This window comes from Podarcis melisellensis (genome assembly GCF_964234715.1).
Source record: "Podarcis melisellensis genome assembly, chromosome: 7".
Taxonomy (NCBI): Eukaryota; Metazoa; Chordata; class Lepidosauria; order Squamata; family Lacertidae; genus Podarcis; species Podarcis melisellensis.
This window is the reverse complement of record NC_138539.1, coordinates 3,136,349-3,159,481: the sequence shown is the minus strand read 5'-3', so window position 1 is coordinate 3,159,481 and position 23,133 is coordinate 3,136,349. Positions and strand designations below refer to the sequence as shown.

Here is a 23,133-nt window from a genome sequence, read left to right as displayed (position 1 = left end):
GCGCGGGGAGGAACCGCGCGGCTTGATTGGCTCCCTGGCTCGAGCGGTGGGCGGAGTCTGGGCCGGGCCACGTGGGTATTATGAGTTCAGCTGTTCAGGAGGAGGTTAAAAAGGGAGTCAATCCGGCCGGTCCGTGGCAGGTTGCGGAGATGGAGAAGCTGCGGGAGCTGCGTGTGGGCTTCATCGGGGCGGGGCGCATGGCCAGCGCTGTGGCCCAGGCGATCCTGCTGGCAGGTAAGGGCAGGTAGGGAGAGGCAAGGTGTGTTGGGGGGGAAGGGGAAATCTCCTGCATGGACAAAATTCTAGAAAAAGCCCAAATCAGCAAGGGGCTGAGATCTTAAAAACCCCTTGTAGGAAAAAGGAACGCCATCGGATTACAAATGAGGCTTGCTTTTGAGTAAACCTGCTGTAAGTGATTTACAAAGGTGGCGGATCTGTTGTTGCGCGGTGCAAAGGGCGTAGGTTGAAAGACAGACTAAATATGATTTCTGGTTAGAATATTTGCAGGGCGCTCGGCTAGGTGCCCCTGGGGTGGGGAGACGCTTCAAAATCTGCAGTTCTGTGTTTCTATGAGGCTGGGAAAGACCCACCCCCTGGCTGAACTGCCTTTGGGTATGGCAGTCTCTGTATCTGTTGGGGAGAGGCATTGCGACAGCAGGTACCTTGTTTTTAGAAGATGGGTAGGCAAACTAAGGCCCGGGGTCCGGATCCGGCCCAATCGCCTTCTCAATCTTTTTTTTTTAAATAGATATTAAAGTTTCAAAAATTATATTAAAAACAAAACATAACAACAATACAAACAAACACAAACAAAAAACAGGTATAATTTCATTCTTATTTTCTTGTACCTTACTTCCCCGACTTCCTCATACCTCCCCTTTCTGTATTCCAATTTCTGGTTATTAATTCAGCAAATCCTCACCCTTATTTTCCATCTAGATTTTAACCTTTCTTTTCTATTTACTTTAACCATTACAGCTGGAAACCACATAGTTTCTAAACCAACGTCATTCTAGCATTCATTAATTTTACAATCGCCTTCTCAATCTGGCCTGCAGAGGATCTGGGAATCAGCTTTATTTACATGAGTAGAATGTGTCCTTTTATTTAAAATGCATCTCTGGGTTATTTGTGGGGCATAGGAAATCATTCATTTCCCCCCCCCCAAAAAAATATAGCCCAGCCCCCCACAAGGTCTGAGGGGCAGTGGACCAGCCCACTGCTGAAAAAGTTTGTTGCTTAGAAGATGGTGAGGTCTCTGCTGCCAAGCTAATTCAGGTGTGCTGGAACTTTGGTTTTGCAGATGGTGCCGAACTACAGTTCCCATCAGCCCCTGCCAGCATAGCCAAAAGCCAGGAGTGATGGGAATTATAGTTCCACGATGCCAGGTGGGCCAAAGGTTCCTCACACCCTAAGTCAGATAATGTTGCATTAGATGGGTAAAATATTGATAATAATGATATATTACTTATACCCCGCCCATCTGGCCAGGCCTCTCCAGCCACTCTGGGCGGCTTCCTACAGAATATTAAAAAACGCAATAAAATATCAAACATTAAAAGCTTCCCTAAACAATCTAAGAAATCTCCCTATGTACAGATTTTCCAGTCTGTGTGCTACAGGACTTCTGTTTTTGCATGGAATAGAGTTTTCAAAGCCTAGCCCAGCTGCAGCTTAATAGCATTGTTAGCAAGCTCATTTAATTTTATAGCACAGTGTAAGTCTATGTGTGCTTAAATTCCATTGAGTCTAATGGGGCTTACTCTGAGAAAGTGCTACAAGATTGCAAGTAGAATGGGACTTAAAAGTGAAAGGTAAAATATAACTAATATAAAATATAACTAAACTGACCCTAAAATACCAAAAGCCCATTTCAGTTACGGGCTCAGAGGAGGGTTTTTTCCCCTAGAAGGGGTAAGTGGAGTCGTCCCCCCCTTAGGCCAAACTTTGTCCTGTGAAATACCTCCAAGTAGAAGAATTTTTCCAAGGCCTTCAGACATGACAAAACTTGAGTAACCACAACCACCTCCATGTGTATTAAGCAGTACAGAATTGTGTGTTTTATAAACAGTAGCTCAGTGACATCTTTCAGTTATCTAGTTCTGGGCTGCAAAATAGGTGGGGCTTACTTCAGAGTAAGTGTATTGCAAATTGTGTCCCAGAATGGGAGGTGGGGGAAAGTTTTGTCACTGAGTGTAACTGAGCTTTTTATTGCTTTACATCCATCGTGGAAAATTACTCCGGCTCATGGAAAGATACTCATCTATCTTTGATGATTCCCTTCCTTGTTCCTTGTAGCACGTAATACCCTGTGCACAAACCCCCAACTAAATCCTGTCCCATGGAAGTGCCAAATTGCCTAGAACGTTGTGCAGGGGAAACTTGGCTAACAGCATGCCGGTTGCACAGGCAAGATGATAAGCACGACATCTAATTGCACATGGAAAATGACCAGCAGCTGGTAGAGCCAGGCAGAAACATGGTCTTGAAAGGCATTATGTGCCAGGAGGGGTTTCCAAAATTTCCAAACATACTCCAGGGGGAGTCCCATATAGAGTTTGTTTACGATACGATACAATAATCTTTATTGTCATTGTCACATACAGAACAACGAAATTGAAAAATCTACCGTATTTTTTGCTCTATAAGACTCACTTTTTCCCTCCTAAAAAGTAAGGGGGAATGTGTGTGCGTCTTATGGAGCAAATGCAGGCTGCGCAGCTATCCCAGAAGCCAGAACAGCAAGAGGGATTGCTGCTTTCACTGCACAGCGATCCCTCTTGCTGTTCTGGCTTCTGAGATTGAGAATATTTTTTTTCTTGTTTTCCTCCTCCAAAAACTTGTGGTCTGGTGCGTCGTATAGAGCGAAAAGTACGGTACATAAGACATTCAAAACCCAACAAGCCTCCTATCCCAGCTATCCCAACCTGGTTAGCCCCTAAAAACTCTGATACCCCATTTTTAAATACAATATACAGTACTCCCATACAGACTCATTAAAGGTAGAGGGACCCCTGACCATTAGGTCCAGTCATGGCTGACTCTGGGGTTGCAGCCCTCATCTCGCTTTATTGGCCGAGGGAGCTGGCGTACAGCTTCTGGGTCATGTGGCCAGCAGGACTAAGCCGCTTCTGGCGAACCAGAGCAGCGCACGGAAACGCCGTTTACCTTCCTGCCGGAGCGATACCTATTTATCTACTTTCACTTTGACATGCTTTCGAACTGCTAGGTTGGCAGGAGCTGGTACCGAGCAACAGGAGCTCACCCCGTCATGGGGATTCGAACGGCCGACCTTCTGATCGGCAAGTCCTAGGCTCTGTGGTTTAACCCACAGTGCCACCCGTGTCCCTGACCACTCCGGGAGCCTTCCACAATTGGTTGCTGCAGCAAGGCACTCCTGACCACAGCTGCCATCTGACCAACAGAGGCAGAGCTGTGTCCAGGAACACACCAAAACGGCAAGCCCCATCTTTCAGGGGGAGTGTAACCCTATCGCCGGGCTGGTTCATCCCCTGGCGAGAGCACACCTGCCTTGTGCAGTCTGAGTTTCAGCTTGTTCATCTGCATCCAGTCCAGGGCCTTCTTGGTGGTGGCACCCGTCCTGTGGAACGCCCTCCCTTCAGATGTGTAGGAAATAAGCAGCTATCTTATCTTTAAAAGACATCTGAAGGCACCCCTGTTTAGGGAAGTTTTTAATATTTAATGCTGTATTGTTTTTAACACTCGATTGGGAGCCACCCAGAGTGGTTGGGGAAACTCAGCCAGATGGGTGGGGTATAAATAATAAATTATTATTATTATTATTATTTATTATTCACGCGGTGGTTCAGGACATTTACAGCTTCCCTGGACCGAGATGGGAAGGAGATCCAGAGCTGTGTGGCATCTGCATATTGGTGACTGTGAACTCCAAAACTCTAGATTCTCTTTCTGTGTGGGTTTCATGTCGATGTTGGGTAGGTAGAGGGCAAGGTGGAATTTTTTTTGGGACACCTGAAAACAAAAGTGCGAAGCAGGGGCTGCCCCTCGGAACTACCTTCTGGAATCTGCCCTCCAGGAAAAGCCGGAGTCTCTTTATTACGGCACCCAGAAACCCCATCCCAGGAAGGACAGCAGGGCCGATGGCACCGAAAGTGGCTCAGGACGCCATCGGAAAGAACAGGGACATTCTGTCCGGGTCCAGCGTCCAGCATCAATCATCCACCAGGGCGACCGAGGCAGTTTCAGTCCCCAAACCAGGTTGGAAACCAGAGTAAAATGGCTGAAGATAATCTCCCTCTCCCAGGAAGTCCTGGAGTAGGGTCATCACCACACACCCAAGCATCTTGTTCAAAAACGGAAAGTTGGAGACCAGACGGTAAATGCTGATATTCTTAGGGGTCTGGAGAGTTCCTTTTGCAAAAGATGAACTACTACAGTGTTTTAGTTAGCTAGCATAGTGTGGACACACTTTCACAGATACATTAATCTTCATCATCTAAGCCAGGGAAGTAGGGTTTGGATTAATAATAATAATATATTTATATGCTGCCCATTTGACTGGATTGCCAGCCACTCTGGGTGGCTCCCAACAAATTATGAAACCACAGCAAAACATTAAAAACTTCCTTAAACAGGGCTACTTCCAGATGTCTTCTATATGCTGTTGGGCTCCCAACTCCTTGCCGTTCCAATGGTTAGGGAAGATGGCGGGTAGAGTCCTGCACACCTGGAAGGCAACAGGTTGTGCATCCCCTGCCCTGAACCACTTGGAGCCCAAATTCCTTGAGATTGCAGAAGGGAAATCCTCTAAGGGGGTTTCCTTTTTTTCCAAAGAGGTGAAGATGTCAGGGGTTTTTCAGTTGTGCCCTCTGGAATCTGCTGATGGTCAAAACTTTCCTTTGTCAATAGTGGGGAACGAGTGTTTTTCCAGAGAGTTTTGTGAGCTGCAGATGAGTCCATTCTGTCTATTAATTAGATATGATGAGGTTGAACTTGTTGCCTTGTCCTTTTTTTTGCAAGACAGCTTGCAAAAACAGAGTGGTCTTTCTTCTGCTGGGCTCGTGTTTGGGCAAGGCATAAGGTGCCGTACATTCAGCCAAGCTTTCTTTCTCTCCATCTCTCGCAGGAGAAGTCCAGGCAGTGAACATCTTTGCTAGTGCTCCATCCAACAGGAACCTGGACAAGTTCCAGGTAAGTGAAAGCCAAAAGTCAACAGGACCTGAATCAACTTGGATGGCTTGGAAAGGGGAATTAATTCTAACAAAGGAGGAATGGCTTTTAAAAGTAATGGACGATGTTGAAATGGCAAACTGACAGCAATATTAAGAGATTGAAATGATGAAATTCTTCTAGAAAGGAGGGAAGCCTTTTTTGGACTCTTTGGAAAAGCACTACAGTATAGTCAAATGAAGTTGTGGGCAGGATTTGAGATGGCAGCAGTGGAAGTAAAATGACAAAGTAAATGTATTAGAGGGATTTCTGTAATAGACAAGTGTTTGATCTATAATGCAGTAGAAAAGGGTATGAACAAAACCATTCTGGAGGTGTGGGTGGGACATCAATACGTTGCAATTTAATTTGAAGTCAGCTTGCAAAAATTTGAAAATTCAATAAAAGTTACATTTAAAAATGAGCAATTCAGATCTGTTGATCCATGGGAAAATTAAGCACTGGGGAATATTCTGCCCCACATCACTGAGTGTCTAAACACCAGTTAGCCAGAGTACATGAGTGGGGCAGCTGTGTGTGCTGTTGGACTCGTCGCAGTTGTGGCTTTCCTAGAGCCACGTGCTCGACCAGAAACAGGATACTGAGTGGATAGGCGTATGGTCTGATCCACCTGCAGGGCATGAAGTTTTCATGTTCTTACCTTGTGATCTCTCTTTTGAATAAAGACTTTTGAGTGCAAGACGACGCACTCTAACCTGGAGATTCTGGAGAACTGCACCATCGTATTCCTGGCTACCAAGCCCCATGTGCTCCCCACGGTTCTGCGAGAGATCGCATCTGCGGTCACCAAAAAACACGTCGTCGTCTCCATGGCAGCTGGAGTCACACTGCAGGCCTTAGAAGAGGTGAGTTCTTGGAGGAGCAGGCCCACGGGCCCATCTCCATAGGCACACCCAGCATGGTGAAGTAGGGCGTTAGTGAACCTTGCAGCCCAATCATCACTGTACTCTCCATTGAATTTGCTTTGGGCTGGAACTCGATTGTACAAATTTAGAGAAGCTTTTAATGTTTAACAGACCACAGTATTTTAATATTTTGTTGGAAGCTGCCCAGGGTGGCTGAGGAAACCCAGCCAGATGGGCAGGGTATAAATAATAAATTATTACTATTGTTATTATTATTATTATTGCTGCCACTACCTGGTATGTGCAGGTGAGGCTGCAGCTCACTGGAACATCTCAGGTTTTGCACACAATCATGTCAAATCCTTGGTACCTGCAGTTGAAACAGAATCTCTGTTAGCAGAGAAGGCCAGTGCTAGTCCTACTCAGAATAGACCCGCTGAAATGAAGGCGCAAGACTAACCTGGGCCCATTATTTACTTTACTTAGTTGTAATCTGCACTTTCATAAAAAAATAAAAATAAACATATTGAGGCGGTTTGCAACATGTAAGGGGAAAAAATCCATCAAGAAGTATGAGAGAATACATGTTGGTTAAAAAGGAAATTCATACTGCAAAGGTTTATCTATTTAATTTCAATGGGTTCGCTCAGAGTAAAACTTGTTCGGACACAACCCTCAGATCAGTGGTTCCCAAAGTGAGCGGTATTGCCCCCTGGGAGGGTATTGGGATTACTTGGGGGGTGCTAAGAGGCAAGGAGTGGCAGGGGGAAATGACTATCAGGCTTTGAAAAGCTGGCATCGCTGGACTAAGTTCATCTGTTTCGTTCAATTAATTAAACCAAACAGTTTTAATTGGATTTCGAATAAATGAGCAATTATGGTTTTCAGTTTTAGAGAGCTCAGTCGGTAGAGCATAAGGCTCTTAAATCTCACGGGTTGTGGGTTTGAGACCCATGTTGGGCAAAAGATTCCTGCATTAAAGGGGGCTGGACTAGATGACCCTTGTGGTCCCTCCCAACTCTACAATTCTATGCTTCTAACATTATCTTAGTGGGTCATGCTCATAGCTGTCAAGCGTCCCTTATTTCGTGGGACAGTCCCTTATCCCAGCGCCGTGTCCCTTATTGATAATGTCCCTTAAATTTCCCGGGTTTCAAAGGAAGCAGCTCCTCTCCCTCCCTCCCTGCCAGCTGGCCAGGGAGGAGGGAGGCTCCAACTGTGTTGCTTGGCTGCGTTGCTCACCCAATAAGGAGTCTAAGAACGACGGGGGGATGGAGCTTGCATGCCTTGTGCCGATCAAATCGACCGCATTGCCTGGGGACTCGCCTTTGCTCAGCGCTTCCCAGCGGAGAGGTGACGGTGGTTTTCCTTGCTGCATCCCGTTTGCTGGGTTGCTGCGCTGTGGGAACAACTGCTTGAGGCTTGCTTTGGCTGCTGGCTGGGCTTTCTGCCCTTGGGTCGGAGGGGCTCAGAAGCTGAACATACCTCTGCCTGGAAAATCCCTTATTTTGGCTGCTGATCCCTTATTTTCGAGGCTGCTGGTCCCTTATTTTCGAATCTGTAATTTGACAGCTATGGTCATGCTGGCTGCTGGCCTGAATGTTTTTAATAGGATAGTGGGCACCGGGGGTGAGTTTATGGAACCAAGGGTGTGGTGGCCTTAAAACATTTGGAAACCACTGCCTTAAATTCCCCATAACGTCTAGGTGGCAATCATATTATCCACTCAGTTTAAACAACATCTCGTTAAAAAACCTGTTCCGAATGCAAGGAATCCCTGCAGAATGTTGAAGCTTAAGCTCAGTCCTTGTGGGTAGTGGCTAAATGTTAGGTAAAGCATTCCTGATTGCAACACTAAATGCACATTCCTCCTTCTGCTTTTCTGGGGTTCTACAGCTGCTTCCGGCTGGGACCAAAGTGCTGCGGATCATGCCTAACCTTCCCTGCGTGATCCAGTCGGGCGCCATCGTTCTGGCTCGGGGCACCTGCGCGGAGGAAGAGGATGTGGCCCTGCTGAAGAGGCTGCTGTCTCACAGTGGGCTGTGTGAAGAGGGCCCTGAATCCTACATCGACATCCACACAGGGCTGAGCGGCAGCGGAGTTGCCTATGTGAGCTGCTTTTTTGTTGGGTCTGCAAGTGGCCTCTTAAATAGTAGGCATGGCATTGGGCTTAAACACATATTCTGCAGTTCTTGCCTTGGCCTTTCTGCATTCGGGGTCCCCTATTGTGCAGGGCTGCCCACTGGACCTTCAGGCGTTGTGGGTACAGCTCCCCATCATCTTAGTGCTTTGGCATGCCAGTGGGGATGATGAAAGTTGGAGTCCAACATCATATTCAATTAGCCAAGCACAGGTTAGCTAACCCTTGCCTTGAGCTTCAAGTTAATGCATGTGTTAGTTTAATCCACGAGGGCACTGTTTGTCTAGCAACGTCAAGAACACTTGCTAGACAAATCTCTGCTTTGTCTAAGTTAACTCTACCCCTAAAAGCGGAGGCATTTTGTTTACTTTTGTCTCCCTAATTGTTGAGACCAAGATGCCCGCTACTTTTGCTCTCTCATCTCCTCATGCCGTAAATAGTTCCTGCATGAATAAAGCCTTTGGACTCCAGAAAGTGATTATTCTAATCTAATTAGAAGGTCTGGTAACTGTTTCCTCTTCTTTATTCTCTCCCCATCACCTCAGGCATACATGTTTGCTGAAGCACTGGCGGAAGGAGCCGTAAAGATGGGGATGCCGGGGCCTATGGCCCAGAAGATTGCTGCTCAGACCCTCTTGGTAAGGAGCTGTGATTCTTGCCAACCTCCTCCGTCTCTCCACCATCCCATCCCTCCATAATCTCCCTTTGTAACCTCTAGGTTTAAATGATTGCAATGTGTTATATGTAGGGATGCCTCTCAAGAGAGTTCGGAAACTTCAGTTGGTGCAAAATTCAGCAGCCAGGTTGCTCACTGGGGCAAGATGGTTTGCAGCCCAACTGCACAGGCTGCCAATTACTGTAGGTTATGGGCCCAGTTCAAAGTGCTGGTTAAACCGCTCAGGGTTGCAATACCTCAAGGACCGACTCTCTCTATAGGAACCAACCCAGACCCTGCAATCATCCTGCAACACAGGGATCTTTTGCCTAACCCAAATCTTGACCCCACAACCCTGGGGTTAAGAGTCACATGCTCTACAGACCGAGCTAAGGATCTATCATTCTTTCCTCGAAGCTTGAATTTCTTCTGGATTCTTTTTAGTTTGATGTTTTCATTGTTGTAAACTGCTTTGAGATTTGCTATTTAAAATACAGTGGTACCTCTGGTTGCAAACGGGATCTGTTCCGGAGGCCCGTTCGCAACATGAAAAGAACGCAACTCGCAGCAGCGTGTCCGTGCACACGCAGGTTGTGATCCGCCGCTTCTCCGCATGCGCGTGACATCATTTTGCACGTCTGCATGCGTGAGTGGCAAAACCCGGAAGTAACCCTTTCCAGTACTTCTGGGTTGCTGTGGGACATAACCTGAAAGAACGTAACATGAAGCGGACGTAACATGAGGTATGACTGTATAAAGCAGTATAGAAATGAAAATAATAATAATAATTATAATAATAATTTATTATTTATACCCCACATCTGGCTGGGTTTCCCCAGCCACTCTGGGCGGCTTCCAACAAAACTCTATTGCAGGGGGACGGGGACCCAGAGCAAAGACATTCCATTGTGGCGACTGTAACCTAGGTTTAAGCTGCCATTTGGCAATTAGATTATCTATCTGAGTTTCTAACATTGTTTGTGATTGAGCAGTGATCTGAACTTTGGTTCCTTGCGTGGAAAGCCAATGCGCCATCCATTCCCCACCCCTACCCGCAATCGTCATATCTGAAACTGTATTTGTTGTCTTTTCTTCCAGGGAGCAGGAAGAATGATCCTCGAAACAGGGGAGCACCCAGCGGTTCTGAGAAGTGCGGTTTGCACCCCAGGGGGAACAACCATCCACGCCCTGCATGAGCTGGAAAAGGGTGCTCTTCGCTCTACTGTCATGAACGCTGTGGAGGCAGCCACCTGCCGCGCTCAGACACTGGGCAAGCGATAGGAGGGGGTGGGCATGTGGTGGCCTTGGCGATGGAGGCCCCCACATCTTATGCGTGGGATCAGGATAGAGAACCACCTGGAAGAATTCTGGGGCAGATGGCCTGGAGCAATGGCAGTCTGTTTCTTCTTTGGAAGATTGACACTCATGGGATTTTCTCTCCCCCCCCCCCCCCCCGCTGCGTGACTCAACAGCAAAGGAAGAATCCACACCAGTGACAATCATCATCTCTCTCTGAGCCCTCAATATTATTAAACACACCCAACTCTATGCTTCCTATCGACATGTTAGCTTCTCTTCTGTCCTTATTATGTACCAAAGTTACCTGAGCGTACAAGCACTAGCAGAAACGAGCCTTTTGCACTGTAAATGGTAAAGGATCCCTGACAGTGAAGTCCAGTCGTGAATCACTCTGAGGTTGCGGCGCTCATCTCGCTTTGTCCGCAGACAGCTTCCAGGTCATGTGGCCAGCATGACGAAGCCGCTTCTGGCAAAACCAGAGCAGCGCACGGAAACGCTGTTTACCTTCCCGCCGGAGTGGTACCTATTTATTTGCTTGCACTTTGACGTGCTTTCGAACTGCTAGGTTGGCAGGAGCAGGGACCGAGCAATGGGAGCTCACCCCGTCACGGGGATTCGAACCGCTGACCTTCTGATCGGCAAGCTCTAGGCTTAGTGGTTTAGACCACAGCGCCACCCGCGTCCCTGTTTTCGCACTGCACCTCGCTTTAAAACAGTGGTTCTCAACCTGTGGGCCCCCAGATGTTGTTGGACTACAACTCCCATCATCCCTGAGCTCTGGCCTTGCTAGCTAGGGGTGATGGGAGTTGTAGTTCAACATCATCTGGGGACTCACAGGTTGAAAAAGGCTGCTTTAAAAGAAGCTGCACTTCTGGTACAGAGAATGGTGTTGATGGAAGTAGCAAAGGAAGACATCTGGCCGAGTAAACTTCAATTGCAGACAAACCAAAGGCTGGCTGGTTAAATAAGAACGTAAGGAAAGCCTGCTGGATCTATCCAGCAGCCCATCTAGTCCAGCACCCCGTTCTCACAGTGGCCAACCAAATTCCTCCTCTGTTGGGAAGCCCGTAAGCAGGATCTGAGCACAAAGAGCCCTCTCCCTTCCTGTGGCTTCCAGCAAACTGGGATTCAGAATCATCTCTGCCTCCCATCGGTAGTGCACTGAAGCTTAGGAGCATAGAAGCTGCAGTACTGTATTTTTCGCTCCATAAGACACACTTTTTTCCTCCTAAAAAGTAAGGGGAAACGTCTGTGCGTCTTATGGAGCAAATGTGTGATCGATCGCTGGCTCCCCTTCCACCCCCTTGCCCAGGCCTCCATTGTTGAATGTTCTGCAGATGGAGGCTGTTTGTTTCCCCAGCAACATGTGACTTGTTGATTAGATTATCTGTCTGGAAACTGTAGAAACGGCTCCCTTTCCTTTCCTAAAGAAGCTGCAGAACTGTGAGTTGAACACCATAAAAACAGGATTTTTCCCCTTTACAAGTAAGCTCAACAACTTTGAGCTGATCCTTAAAAAAATGGGCTTTCCCCCTTTGCAAAAGAAGCTGCACAACTGTGAGCTGATCCTCTAAAAACTAGGTGCGTCTTAACGGCCAGATGCATCTTATAGAGCAAAAAATACGGTATATTGAATCAATATTTACGCTGACAAAGCAGCACCGTTTCAGAGTTCTTTCCCACCTCTTCCTGGGGTTGGCTGGGAATGGGGCCTGAGACTTTCTAAATGTGCTCTGCCACTGAGCTAGAGCTGTCCTATGCGGGTCTAACACTGCACAGGGACCCAAATTGTACATTGCTCACACAGTGCAAGGGAGACGGGACTTTTCCTTTCGTAGGTTCCAATCGGGCCCAGGCAAGTGCATGTGCCATTGGGGTGCCACTGTCTTATTGCAGCCAGGGTGCAAAAGAACAGGCATAAATCCATTACATTAAAACAACTGGATCCCACCGCTGATCTCTTATCACAGAACTGGGAAAACAATACAGTCATACCTCGTGTTGCGTTTGCTTCAGGTTGAGCATTTTCAGGCTGTGTCCCGCGGCAACCCAGAAGTACCGGAAAGGGTTACTTCCGGGTTTCGTTGCTCACGCATGCACAGACACTCAAAATGATGTCACACATATGCGCAGAAGCGGCGAATTGTGACCCGCGTTGCGCTCTGCTCAGGTTGTGAACTGGGCTCTGGAACGGATCCCGTTTGCAACCAGAGGTACCACTGTAAACTGAATAAAAGGCTTCTATTTCCCAATAATTGCCATAAAGAGGTATCTCGGGTTAAGAACTTAATTTGTTCTGGAGGTCTGTTCTTAACCAGAAACTGTTCTTAACCTGAAGCACCACTTTAGCTAATGGGGCCTCCCTCTGCCGCCGCCGTGCGATTTCTGTTCTTATCCTGAAGTAAAGTTCTTAACCCGAGGTACTATTTCTGGGTTAGCAGAGTCTGTAACCTGAAGCGTATGTAACCCGAGGTACCACTGTACTCTGAAATGGAAAAGAGTCTGCTTCTTGAGGAACCAATTGAGCATGTTCAGGAATCATTTTGGGGTTTTTTTCAGTTCTGTAATAGGACAGCATTAACCCCAAAAAAGCTCCAAACACACACATACATGATGTGAAAATTCAAGTCTCTGAAGTCCAATTCAAGTCTGTTCACAAGTGAGAGACCAGTAGCTGTACCATTTCACTTTATTAAATTAATTCTTTGGCTGGAGGGCAGGGTGGGTCTCTTATTTTCGAAGCATCCAAGTAACTCCTAACTCATGGAGGGTTAGTGCCACCTCATCTCTCTGTACGTCACCCAAAGCTTCCTGAGTATCTCACCAGTCCTGATCCAGTGTGCTGCTTGGAAAGGCATGGTTGTTTTTAAAAAGAGGAGATTCAGCAAGAAACTGAGGAGGACCTATGGAGGGGAATAGCAAGCAGCCCTTTCAACAAGTGTGATAAGCTTACAAAGAAGGTGGTTGGGTGAGGGGAGTTACCAAATAGTTCTGACGCTGTGGGTGGCAGAAAATCAGGGAGTACTATACTCCTGCCTAGGCGCTCTTCCCATTGCACAGCTCTGCTCCTTTCATACACAACTCTGCTTTTTAGGTAACATTTGAATTCTAGAGCCCTCTCCTGTACTTCTGTGCATTCCCTTTTCTATTCAAGTACAACTACATGGCCAACTCATTTTCTATTCAAGTACGCCTACATGGCCAACTCAAACCTCAATCTTTTGTTTGACACTGGAAAACCACTGCAAACTCCCCACCCCTTTTGCAGGGAGCACCCGTCCCCCCCAAACCTCTTTGAACTTGCAGCGAGATTGTCTCCACCTTGGGACAACTTTTTCAACCTGTCTGCTGGACAGGACAAGTAATTTTACCCTGCGTAGAGTGTGTTCGAAAGGAAACCTCCGCCATGTATAAATTCTAAGTAAGAAGGAAGTCCATGTGGTTCCACCATAGGGAACAGGCAGGAATTGCACCCTGAGCAAACGGTTTAGGGAGCAGAGGTACCCCTACTGCCTCTCTGCTGTTAATAGCCACTTTTTTCCAACCCCCAGAATTTGGGGAGTCGAGCCCCTTTAACAGCCTCACCCCAGTGCTCATAGGGAGGGGGAAGGAACTATCCTGTTCTGCCCTGATTGTGCCGTATTTGCACCTCCCAGTGGGCACACGACACCATTCCCTATTGCTGCATAAAGATTAAACACTTCCACCAGATATGTAGGTGAGTGCAATAATCTGGTTAGCTGTTTTGCTCTGAGCCGCCTTGCCATGAGTCTGGTTCAGCTGCCTTCTGCAGCCTTTGTGCCATGCTGATGAAGGACCGGAGCTGGACCACCTTCAGCGTCCCAACTTCCTGGGGATCCTGGCTCTCCAGCCAGCGCAAGGCCTTCTGCAGGCCTTGTATTGCTTCCTGGGCAGTGGGCAGCGGAGTATCTCCCATTCCATCACTCCCGCCACCTCCAACTCTTGTCCCAACTGTTTCTTCTTCCTCCTTGCCTTCCCCTTCCTCTGTGTCCGGAATAACATCATCTAAGTGGAGCCAATCGGCCACTTCCTCTGGAGCCAGGCACTTGCAGGTAAGGGCAGCCAGGTGTACGAGGTCAGCAAAGTCCAGGTTGTCCACACCTGCAAAGGCCTCTCCCGACTCCTCCTCTTCGCCTCCAGAGTGGGGCTCAAAGGCCGCACGCAGGCCAAGGAGCCAACATTTCTCAATGGATCCAGCCGGGATGAGATCCCAAGACAGGCCAGCTAGGCAGAGCATATCCTCCAGGAGAAAAGAGCGGCCAAAGTCCAGCTCTCCGCCAGGTTTTTCGGACTCCCCCACAGCTGCTCCTCTCGCTAGGCACGCCACGGCCAAGCGCAACAACTCCCGCTTGTACAGCAGCTTGAAAGCCGACACAACGCCCTGTTCCAGTGGCGGCAAAATCCGGCCTCTGCCTCCGAAAGACCCTCCTGCCGCCTTGGAAAGGAAGAGCGCTCGGATGGACCCGTCCGGAGTTTGAAGTTGGGGCGACTCCTCGGGGTGCGCATAGGGGCAGCTGAGCAGAAGGACGGCTTTCTGCTGGAGGCAGCTGCAGCGCAAAAAGCGCTTCACGCTAGGCACGAAATCATCGAAGAACCAAATCCGCAGCAGGGAGCAGCCCAGCCGGGCCCGGGGGCTGTAGCGGTAGCAAGCCGGGAGCGTCTCCCTCTTGCGGCACCGGAGGCAAGGAGGGTCCCGCAGGCCTCCCACCACCAGCGGCTTCAGCTTGTGGGAGCCGGTTAGATTTGCGGCGAGTAGGACCGTGACCCCGTCTCCCGGCCACGATGGGAGAGGCTGCGGCAGTCGGGCCTGGCCTGGCAGCAGCTTCCAATAAAGCCCGGTGATGTTAGCGTTGTAGATTTGGTCGTCGCTGTAGCCGCCTTCATCTGGTGGCGCAGCAGCCGTGGGCGGACGGGTATGGCCGGAGAAGGCCGAGCAGGGGGAAGCGGTGTCCGCTTCAGCTTGGAGGGCAGGCGTGTCACCTGCTGCACCTAAGCCGCCCCCCTCGCGTTGGCTGGAAATGCCGTGCCGCTTCTGCCACCGCCAGAACCACCCGTGGCTGGCCTTGAAGGTGCACTCGGGCCCGTAGATGTGCCGGGCAAAGGCTTCGGCCTGGGCCTGGATGGCCGGTCCGGAAAGCGGTACGCCGTGCTGGCGCAAGGCGAGGAACCACGTGTAGACGGCGCGGTCGATCTCCTCCTCGTTGGCCAGGCGCATCTTCTTGCGGTGCGTGCCCACCTCGCCCCCCAACTGGTCCAGGAACCAGCGCAGCTTGCTTTCGTCCTTCAGCCAGCCGCGGAGGGTGCCGCCGGGGACCCCGAAATCCCGGCACACTGAGGCCTGCCGCTCGCCCCTCTTCACGCGCTCGATGGCCTGCAGCTTGTCCTTGATGGAGTAGGCCCGGCGGAAAGCCATCTTGGACGCCGGCAGCGGGGAAGACGGGGCGGCACGGGGGGCCCGCCTCGCAAGGTCGTCGTCAGGCTTGCCGCAGTGCGGGAGCGAGGAGCCTGCAGGCCCACCTGGAGCTGGTGGCTGTTTCATGGGGGAGGCCTGGTCCCCCTCAGGGCTGCCTGGGGCCCCGATCCCTTCCACTGCAGGGAGGAGGGCACCTTGCCCCCCTGCCATGGCGGGCTCCCGTCAAAGCCCCTCTGAGGAAGTGCCCCAAACAAGCGAGAAGGAAGCTTATTGTGGGGGGGGGGTATAAAACCAGGCCGCGGGAAAAGCGGGGCGCGTTATATCCGGGGAGAGCTGAAAAGCGAGGGAGGGGCGGAGCGGCCGCCTTTGTCGTCTCTGCCTCTCTCGCCTTCCGATAGGGCAGGCCGGCCGAGAAGGCGCATGCGCCGCGGGACAGCTCCCTTTCCGTCCCCCCCCTTCTCTCCATGGAATCTTCCTCTCCTCTGCTGCTCTCCCCCATGTTTTGCCGTCTGTTGGACTCTCTCATGCTCTCTTTTGGATCGTTCCAACCTGTCGAAGCCGGGGAGGGGGGGACCGTCCAGTGAAAGAAACTGGGATTTCCGCCTTCTAAAATCCGCAAGTCTCTTTCACCGGATGTGTTGCCTTAAAAAAACCAAACAGAAATGTTCTTTCTAAAAAGAAGCTAAAAGTTCAGCCTCACGCTGCCGTCATCCTGTTTTGCCTTTTCATCCCCCCCCCACTTTCACTGGACCGGGCTATTCCATTGACGACACCTCTGGTAGGGGGGAAGAAAAGAAAAGAAAAAGGATTAACTTCACCTGCACATTGATGGCCGTTAGTAAGATTATTAACCCCCACTCAAAAAAAACAAACAAACCCATTCACTACTCCATTTGCTCCGCGGCTCTCCAACTTCCTCCTTTTCCTTTCATTGCACCCATTCCCTCCCCCCCATTTCCAAGCGGGAATGGCGCGCCCCGAACAGCCGCGTTCCCAGAACCCCCCGCGCGGCGCGTGCCTTCTCTCTTTCCTCAGGCGGAGACCGCGCGGTGCGGAGCAGCTGCTGGTTCGGATTCCTCTCGGGTCGTCGTCCCCCCCCGCAAAAAAAGTACCGTTTCCCTCCTCTCACCTAACGGTTATTGCGTGAGTAGAGACCATTTCTTCTCACGGGGGGGGGAGTTGAGAAGGGGTTGCTAGGCGACGCTTTACCGGCAAAAAAGTAGGGGGGGGCCCTGATACTTTGAAAATGGGCTTGACCTGAAACCGTGTCCCCCCCCCACGTCCCATCATGCACCGCGGGGGCCTGACTTTGGACCGCCGGTTGCAGCCTCTGCTCTATTTCTCTTCTCTCCCCCCCCCCCCCCAAATAGGGAAACAGGAGGGAGGGGGAGAGAGGAGGGCGCCCCTTCCAGGTGGAATGGGAACCCAGAGGGCCATCTAGTCTGACCCCCCCTTTGCTTCAGGGTTTTTGTGTCATTTTCCTGGTAAGAAAATTATTGTGGTTTTTTTATTATTATTTACTCCCACCCCCCCACATGAATGGAAGCAGGAGGCGGGTTAGGAAAAAAGCCCCTTTTATAGGTAGGATTGCAGAATCGGGAGGAGATTCCTTAGGGATCGCCTGGTCCACCTCCCTTGCCTTCCTCTTCCTTTCTTTCCTGGCTAGAAAATTATTGTTGTTATTTCTTTCTTTCTTTATATCCCACCCTTTCTCTCCCCCCAAAAAACCAGGTATCAAGGCATCTTACACAAATTAAGACAGCATGGATAACATTCGATAAGCTAAAGTGAAAAAACGTGAAAGTTAGTTGCTTAAAAGTCATTGAACTCATATGGAATTGAAATAGTGGCGTACAGTATTTATTAATCTAGCTGTATTTGTAGAAGGTTATTTAAACACCTGTAAATGGGTACACAAAAATGCTGCCATTTGCGTTCTGTTTTAGACTGTAAGCCCTTTTAGGGCAGGGACCTGTCTAACTTGTTTCTAAGGCACCATACACATAGATGTTGCTATAAAAAAACCATAGTAATATGTGACAAGGTGAAAAATGCAACTTTAAGAAGAGGGGTGCTGCTCTAGCACTAGGTTATTTATGAATTTTTTTTTACTCCACTTTTTCTCTCTGAGGAACTTGGGGTGCTCTTCCACTCACCCCAGTCTTTCCTTTCCCATTGATGTGGTCGTGAGTTGGGTTGTAATTGGCCCAGAGAATAAATCTGAGAGGTTGCTGATCCAAATCTTGACTATGATTTAACATTGTAGGCTGCCTTAGGCAAGTGATTGTCTCTTGGTCCAAAGTTGGGGTGATAACTGGTCTCTTCTATAGCATTGCTGTAGCACATTGGTTATAGTGTCTAGGAAGACTTGGGTTCAAATTCTCAAACAGCTGTGAATCTCATTGGCTGGTCTTGTTGCGTGAGTCACCATCTCTCATCCTTGCCTACCTCATGGGACTGCTGTCTGGATGAAATGAGGGGAAGGAGAGCCATGTATGCTGCTTTGAGCCATTTTGGCTGCTAGTATTTAAAGCTGGTTTTCGCCACTCAGTGCCTAGGACTTGCCGATTGAAAGGTCGGCGGTTCAAATCCCTGCGGCGGGGTGCGCTCCCGCTGCTCGGTCCCAGCGCCTGCCAACCTAGCAGTTCGAAAGCACCTCCGGGTGCAAGTAGATAAATAGGGACCGCTTACCAGCGGGAAGGTAAACGGCGTTTCCGTGTGCAGCTCTGGCTCGCCAGAGCAGCGATGTCACACTGGCCATGTGACCCGTAAGTGTCTCCGGACAGCGCTGGCCCCTGGCCTCTTAAGTGAGATGGGCGCACAACCCCAGAGTCTGTCAAGACTGGCCCAGACGGGCAGGGGTACCTTTACCTTTACCTATGCCATGCAGACTGACCACCTGACTGCCTCTCTTATGCTGACCTACCTTATGGGTTCGGAAGAACTGCTTTGCTGAATCATACCCAAAGGCTGCTTATTCTGGCATTTTTGCCTCAGACAGTGGCCTTACGGATGCTTTTGAAATGCTTCCAAGCGGGGCATGCAGGTGATCACTTCCTTTTGTCACCATTTGGTTGTTGAAACGTTTTCAGGCATAGTCTTCTGTTTTTGCCATTCCTTCTGTTAGCCCATGGTAGTCCTGTCTTTCATGAACTTGAATAATTCCTGAGCTTGTTTCCAAGCAGCTGTGAGCCAATGCAACCTTCCTCCAGGAAATATGTAAAGCTGTACACAAAGAAGCTTGTGGATGCATATACAAAGAACTGCATTTTCTTACTAGGTGGTCTCTTGCCACAGATGTGATCCTTTCTACTCGCAAGTGAACCCGTTTGTGATGGAGTCTGAGGCGTTCTCAAGAGGAAACTTTATTTCACACAGTGCTCTCTGCAGATCTCTGCCACCCAGTGATTGAATTCTTTCACCAACCTTCTCTAGCCCAGCTTCTTCATACAGCTAAAGAAATATGTCTGCATTTACTTCTTAATAATAAATGTGAGGGATTGTTTCTGGGTTTTGGTTTGTTATTGCCCGGTCTTAGAAACATGATTGGCTACAACATCTGCTGTAGCTATAAAGCACTGCAGCATTCCTGAGTATCTCTGCCTGTGACAGTTCTATCTTTGCATTTCCTGCATTCTAACCACTGTTCCATTTTTAATTCAATGTTGTTAACTACTGTATGCTATCTTAACTGCTTGTGGATCATACATATTTTTTTCTTCCCTGCATTAAATGTTTGCTGTTGGATTTCCCTTTTCTTTTTATAGCAGTATTTCCTCTGTCCTTGTTCTCTCTCCTCCCCCCCTCACTTTTGAGTTTTTATTTTAAGTGGCCCTTAAAACAGAATGCTGGACTATATGGGCCTTTGGCCTAATCCAGCAGGGCTTTTTTTTAAGGTTCCTACCCTTACTGTTGTGTTGAGGGTTCTGGTTCAGAAAAAGGACGGGCATCTCTAACCTGACACTGTGACGGAATATCTTTAACCAGGATTGGGAAAAACCCAAGTGCCTCAAGACCTGGTTACATATTTTCTCAAATGTCCCCCCCCCCATCAAAACTAAGGTAGTCATTATTTTTTAAGCTAATGTGCAAATCTTTACTTGAGGATTTCGTAGTTTCACCACCCTCGGAAGATCAGAGCAGGGAGGTTGGTCCGGACCAGGGCATTCTCTGTGGTAGCCCCTAAGTTGTGGAAATCCTTCCCTACAGAGGTGTGTGTGTAGCACCTTCATTATACATCTAACAGTCTTTGACACCTGAGAAGTGTGCTTTCAGGATCCACACTATTCCTGCAATAGTAATTAGTTTTAACTGTTTTAATACTGATTTTTCAGCATCTGTAACTTCCGCTGGGACCTTGCTGGTGAAGGGCAGGTAATAGATTTAAATAATAATAGCTGATTGCCGAAGAATTGATGCTTTTGAATTCTGGTGCTGGAGGAGACTCTTGAGAGTCCCATGGACTGCAAGAAGATCAAACGCATCCATTCTTAAGGAAATCAGCCCTGAGTGCTCACTGGAAGGACAGATCCTGAAGCTGAGGCTCCAAGACTTTGGCCACCTTATGAGAAGAGAGGATTCCCTGGAAAAGACCCTGATGTTGGGAAAGATGGAGGGCACAAGGAGAAGGGGACGACAGAGGACGAGATGGTTGGACAGTGTTCTCGAAGCTACCAGCATGAGTTTGACCAAACTGCGGGAGGCAGTGGAAGACAGGAGGACCTGCCGTGCTCTGGTCCAGGGGATCACGAAGAGTCAGACATGACTAAACGGCTAAACAACAACAGTCATAATACATTTTCCTTTTCATTATGTGGGCTTCTGAGGGATTCTCTATTATGCTAGCCTTCTGCCGTAGAGGGTGGAACTTTCGTGTTACATACAGGGGAGAGAGCTACCCTTTGGGAGTGGAGCAGGTTTTTCAAGAGTCAAACCCTTTTTTGTTGTGCTGTGTTTCAGATGTTTCCACTTCTGCACAATGCCATAAGCAGCTTCTACTTGTCTTGTAGGATTGTGCTGTGGCTAGTATGTTTCTGGAAACAAAACCATCTTAACCTTCCTGTTTTCTGTCTTTCTTCCTTAATGCTATCCTAGGAACTAAAAAAGTAAGTACTTGCTCACAATATTCTTGCTCCTTTGTTTGCTTGATTTACTCGAACGAAAAGTGATGCCCAGTAAGGCAGATCTACTAGGCTTGGCTTTTAAAGTATTTAATAGCAATTGTGGCATTAAGTATTTATATCGTACTCGTGTCTTTCATTTTGATGCTGAGGCTTTTGTGGAGGAGTGGATAGCATCTTATTTCAACAAAAACAGCAGGAATGCAAAATTACTACTGTCTTCCATCATCTACAGCCTCCTAATGGAAAATACGTCCTCTGCCACTGATAATCTGAGGTGTATTGCCTGTTAGACAATTGTATATTGGTTTTTTGGGACGCAGGTGGCGCTGTGGGTTAAACCACAGAGTCTAGGACTTGCTGATCAGAAGGTCGGCAGTTCGAATCCCCGCGACGGGGTGAGCTCCCGTTGCTCGGTCCCTGCTCCTGCCAAACTAGCAATTCAAAAGCACCTCAAAGTGCAAGTAGATAAATAGGTACCGCTCCGGTGGGAAGGTAAATGGCGTTTCCGTGCGCTGCTCTGGTTCGCCAGAAGCGGCTTAGTCATGCTGGCCACATGACCCGGAAGCTGTACACTGGCTCCCTCGGCCAATAAAGCGAGATGAGCGCCGCAACCCCAGAGTCGGTCACGACTGGACCTAATGGTCAGGGATCCCTTTACCTTTACCTATATTGGTTTTAGATTTTACCCAGCTCTTTTACAAAAGCTTGGTAGCAACTCCTGAAAAAATAAGTGATTAACAGAATACCACATTAAAATTTAAAATAAATCCACATTAGCTTTACTATGGCTGTTGAAAGCCAGCTTAACCAAGAAAGCTTTTTCAGGCTGCCAGAAGGTATTCATGCTTGACATATCTCTATTGCGATTTCCACAACTGTGTAGTGACTGCTGATTAACCTTGCAATAGATATAATTACCGCTCACACTAGGTGTCATGTACAGTACAGATCTGGAGGCATTCCTATCGCAACCGGTAGGATCAGAGGAGAGGGTAAGGCCCATGCTATTAAACTTTTATAACCGTAATCTTAGCATCTCTCAAACAAAAAATAATAGTAATTAATTATATTAAACTTAAAATAGGCATTTAAATAACCCCACCTACTGTAAAATATTGCCTCCTTTTTGAAACAGCAGCTTCGCTCACTGGCTTAAAGCAATTGGCTCTAATTCTGCTAATCCCAGAATACGATGGAACATTTAGGGGAAATACCATGTAAGCACCCTTTCTAAGGATTTGGGTTTTCAAACAAAATTGTCTATGCAGTTCATGTAGTAAAATCATGCCCATGTCTCAAAGTGTGTATCCCTTTTGAGATAATCCAAGTCATAACTGTAATAATTTAACAAATATATTTACTGCTGCTGAATCCTTTTAGCTAATAGCTCCTCTCATAAAATTTTCCAAAGTGATAGCCCCAATATTTAGCATTTTGTAAGTCACCTGATTTTGACCTTAGGATGGAAGGGTCATTGCTTCTGTTATGTGCTCTTTGACACTTAAGGCAACTGGAGAATAATAAAATTAAACTCTTCTCCCTGCCCGCCCCCCACTAACTGTTCCTTCTCAAAATATGGCTCTTTTCTCAAAATTTAATTCAAGTAATTTGTGGCTGTGGAAGAATCCTATCTATTCCTTGTGTCTTTTGTCAGCCTTTTGTTAAAATCCTTGTTTTTTCCCTTCTCCAGCTCTTTCCCCTGACCCAAAACTGTAGCTCACTCTTTTACGCTATTGGATGCTGCTTCTATTTCTAGGGAAAGCTTCAATATTCCAAATTCTCCCCAAATCCCTTATCCCTTTTACTTAGCACTATTGGCTATATCAAAAGGTCGTGGAAGAGTTACCACGAGTGCAAGCACTGTTCCCACTTTGCTCCTCCCATAATACAAACTGGAAAAGCAAACCACAATTTCTGGCTTAGCACGGTGTCCGGATGAGGGATCATGGTTTATTTCACTCTCCTCACTCTCCCCCCAAAATAAAATAAAAAATCTGCTATGTGAATCCTAAGATGTGCATTTTGTTTCTTGGCCATGGCTTGTTTGAGTGACACAGACCACAATCCCTGGTTTGGACGTAATGCTGAGCAAGGAATCATGGTCTCTCCTGCTAGTACTAATGGAGCAACAAAATGGAAACTATCTCCACCTTGACAATAAACCACTAACTATGGCTTACGCTGATGTGCGACTGCAGCCAGGGTTTCATGCAGCTTCTGCCATGTATGGGACAACTGGCTAATTCCCTTTTTATGCAACGTTAAAAATACATTAAAACTAGGATTCTGAGGTTACTGTAAATATGGGACCTACTTTGTGCGATGTGCTGGAAATGTGCAGTGTACCTGTTTCGACATTCATTATATGCACTGGGAGGCCATGTGCAAGGAGAGGCAAGAGGTTTACTCCCATCAGTCACTACTAT

General features: G+C 48.1%; 2 protein-coding genes across 4 annotated transcripts in view; one reads left to right on the top strand and one right to left on the bottom strand.

The window, feature by feature from the left end:
- Nucleotides 1–23,120, bottom strand: part of TIGD5 (tigger transposable element derived 5) — a 76,395-nt gene extending 53,275 nt beyond the window's left edge. Inside the window, exons 1-3 of one of the 2 annotated variants that reach the window (XM_081918825.1) lie at nt 23,022–23,120; nt 13,314–16,359; nt 12,826–13,279 (exon numbers count right to left, since the gene is read on the bottom strand). In XM_081918825.1, the coding sequence (XP_081774951.1) occupies nt 13,887–15,794 (1,908 nt within the window). In that variant the 5' untranslated portion in view covers nt 15,795–16,359; nt 23,022–23,120 and the 3' untranslated portion in view covers nt 12,826–13,279; nt 13,314–13,886. Of the gene's footprint in view, nt 1–12,825; nt 13,280–13,313; nt 16,532–23,021 lie in introns of those variants that run through there. The other variant, XM_081918826.1, reaches the window with a different exon arrangement.
- Nucleotides 40–10,412, top strand: PYCR3 (pyrroline-5-carboxylate reductase 3). Of its 2 annotated transcripts, XM_081918911.1 has the most exons (7): nt 40–234; nt 4,058–4,357; nt 5,108–5,172; nt 5,877–6,056; nt 7,953–8,165; nt 8,742–8,834; nt 9,950–10,412. In XM_081918911.1, the coding sequence occupies exons 1-7, from the start codon at nt 81–83 to the stop codon at nt 10,130–10,132; spliced, it is 1,188 nt and encodes a 395-aa protein (XP_081775037.1). In that variant the 5' UTR covers nt 40–80; the 3' UTR covers nt 10,133–10,412. The 2 variants fall into 2 exon arrangements, with proteins under 2 accessions (XP_081775037.1, XP_081775038.1); XM_081918912.1 differs by lacking the exon at nt 4,058–4,357 and having other exon boundaries at nt 49–234.
- Nucleotides 23,121–23,133: the final 13 nt, after the last annotated feature.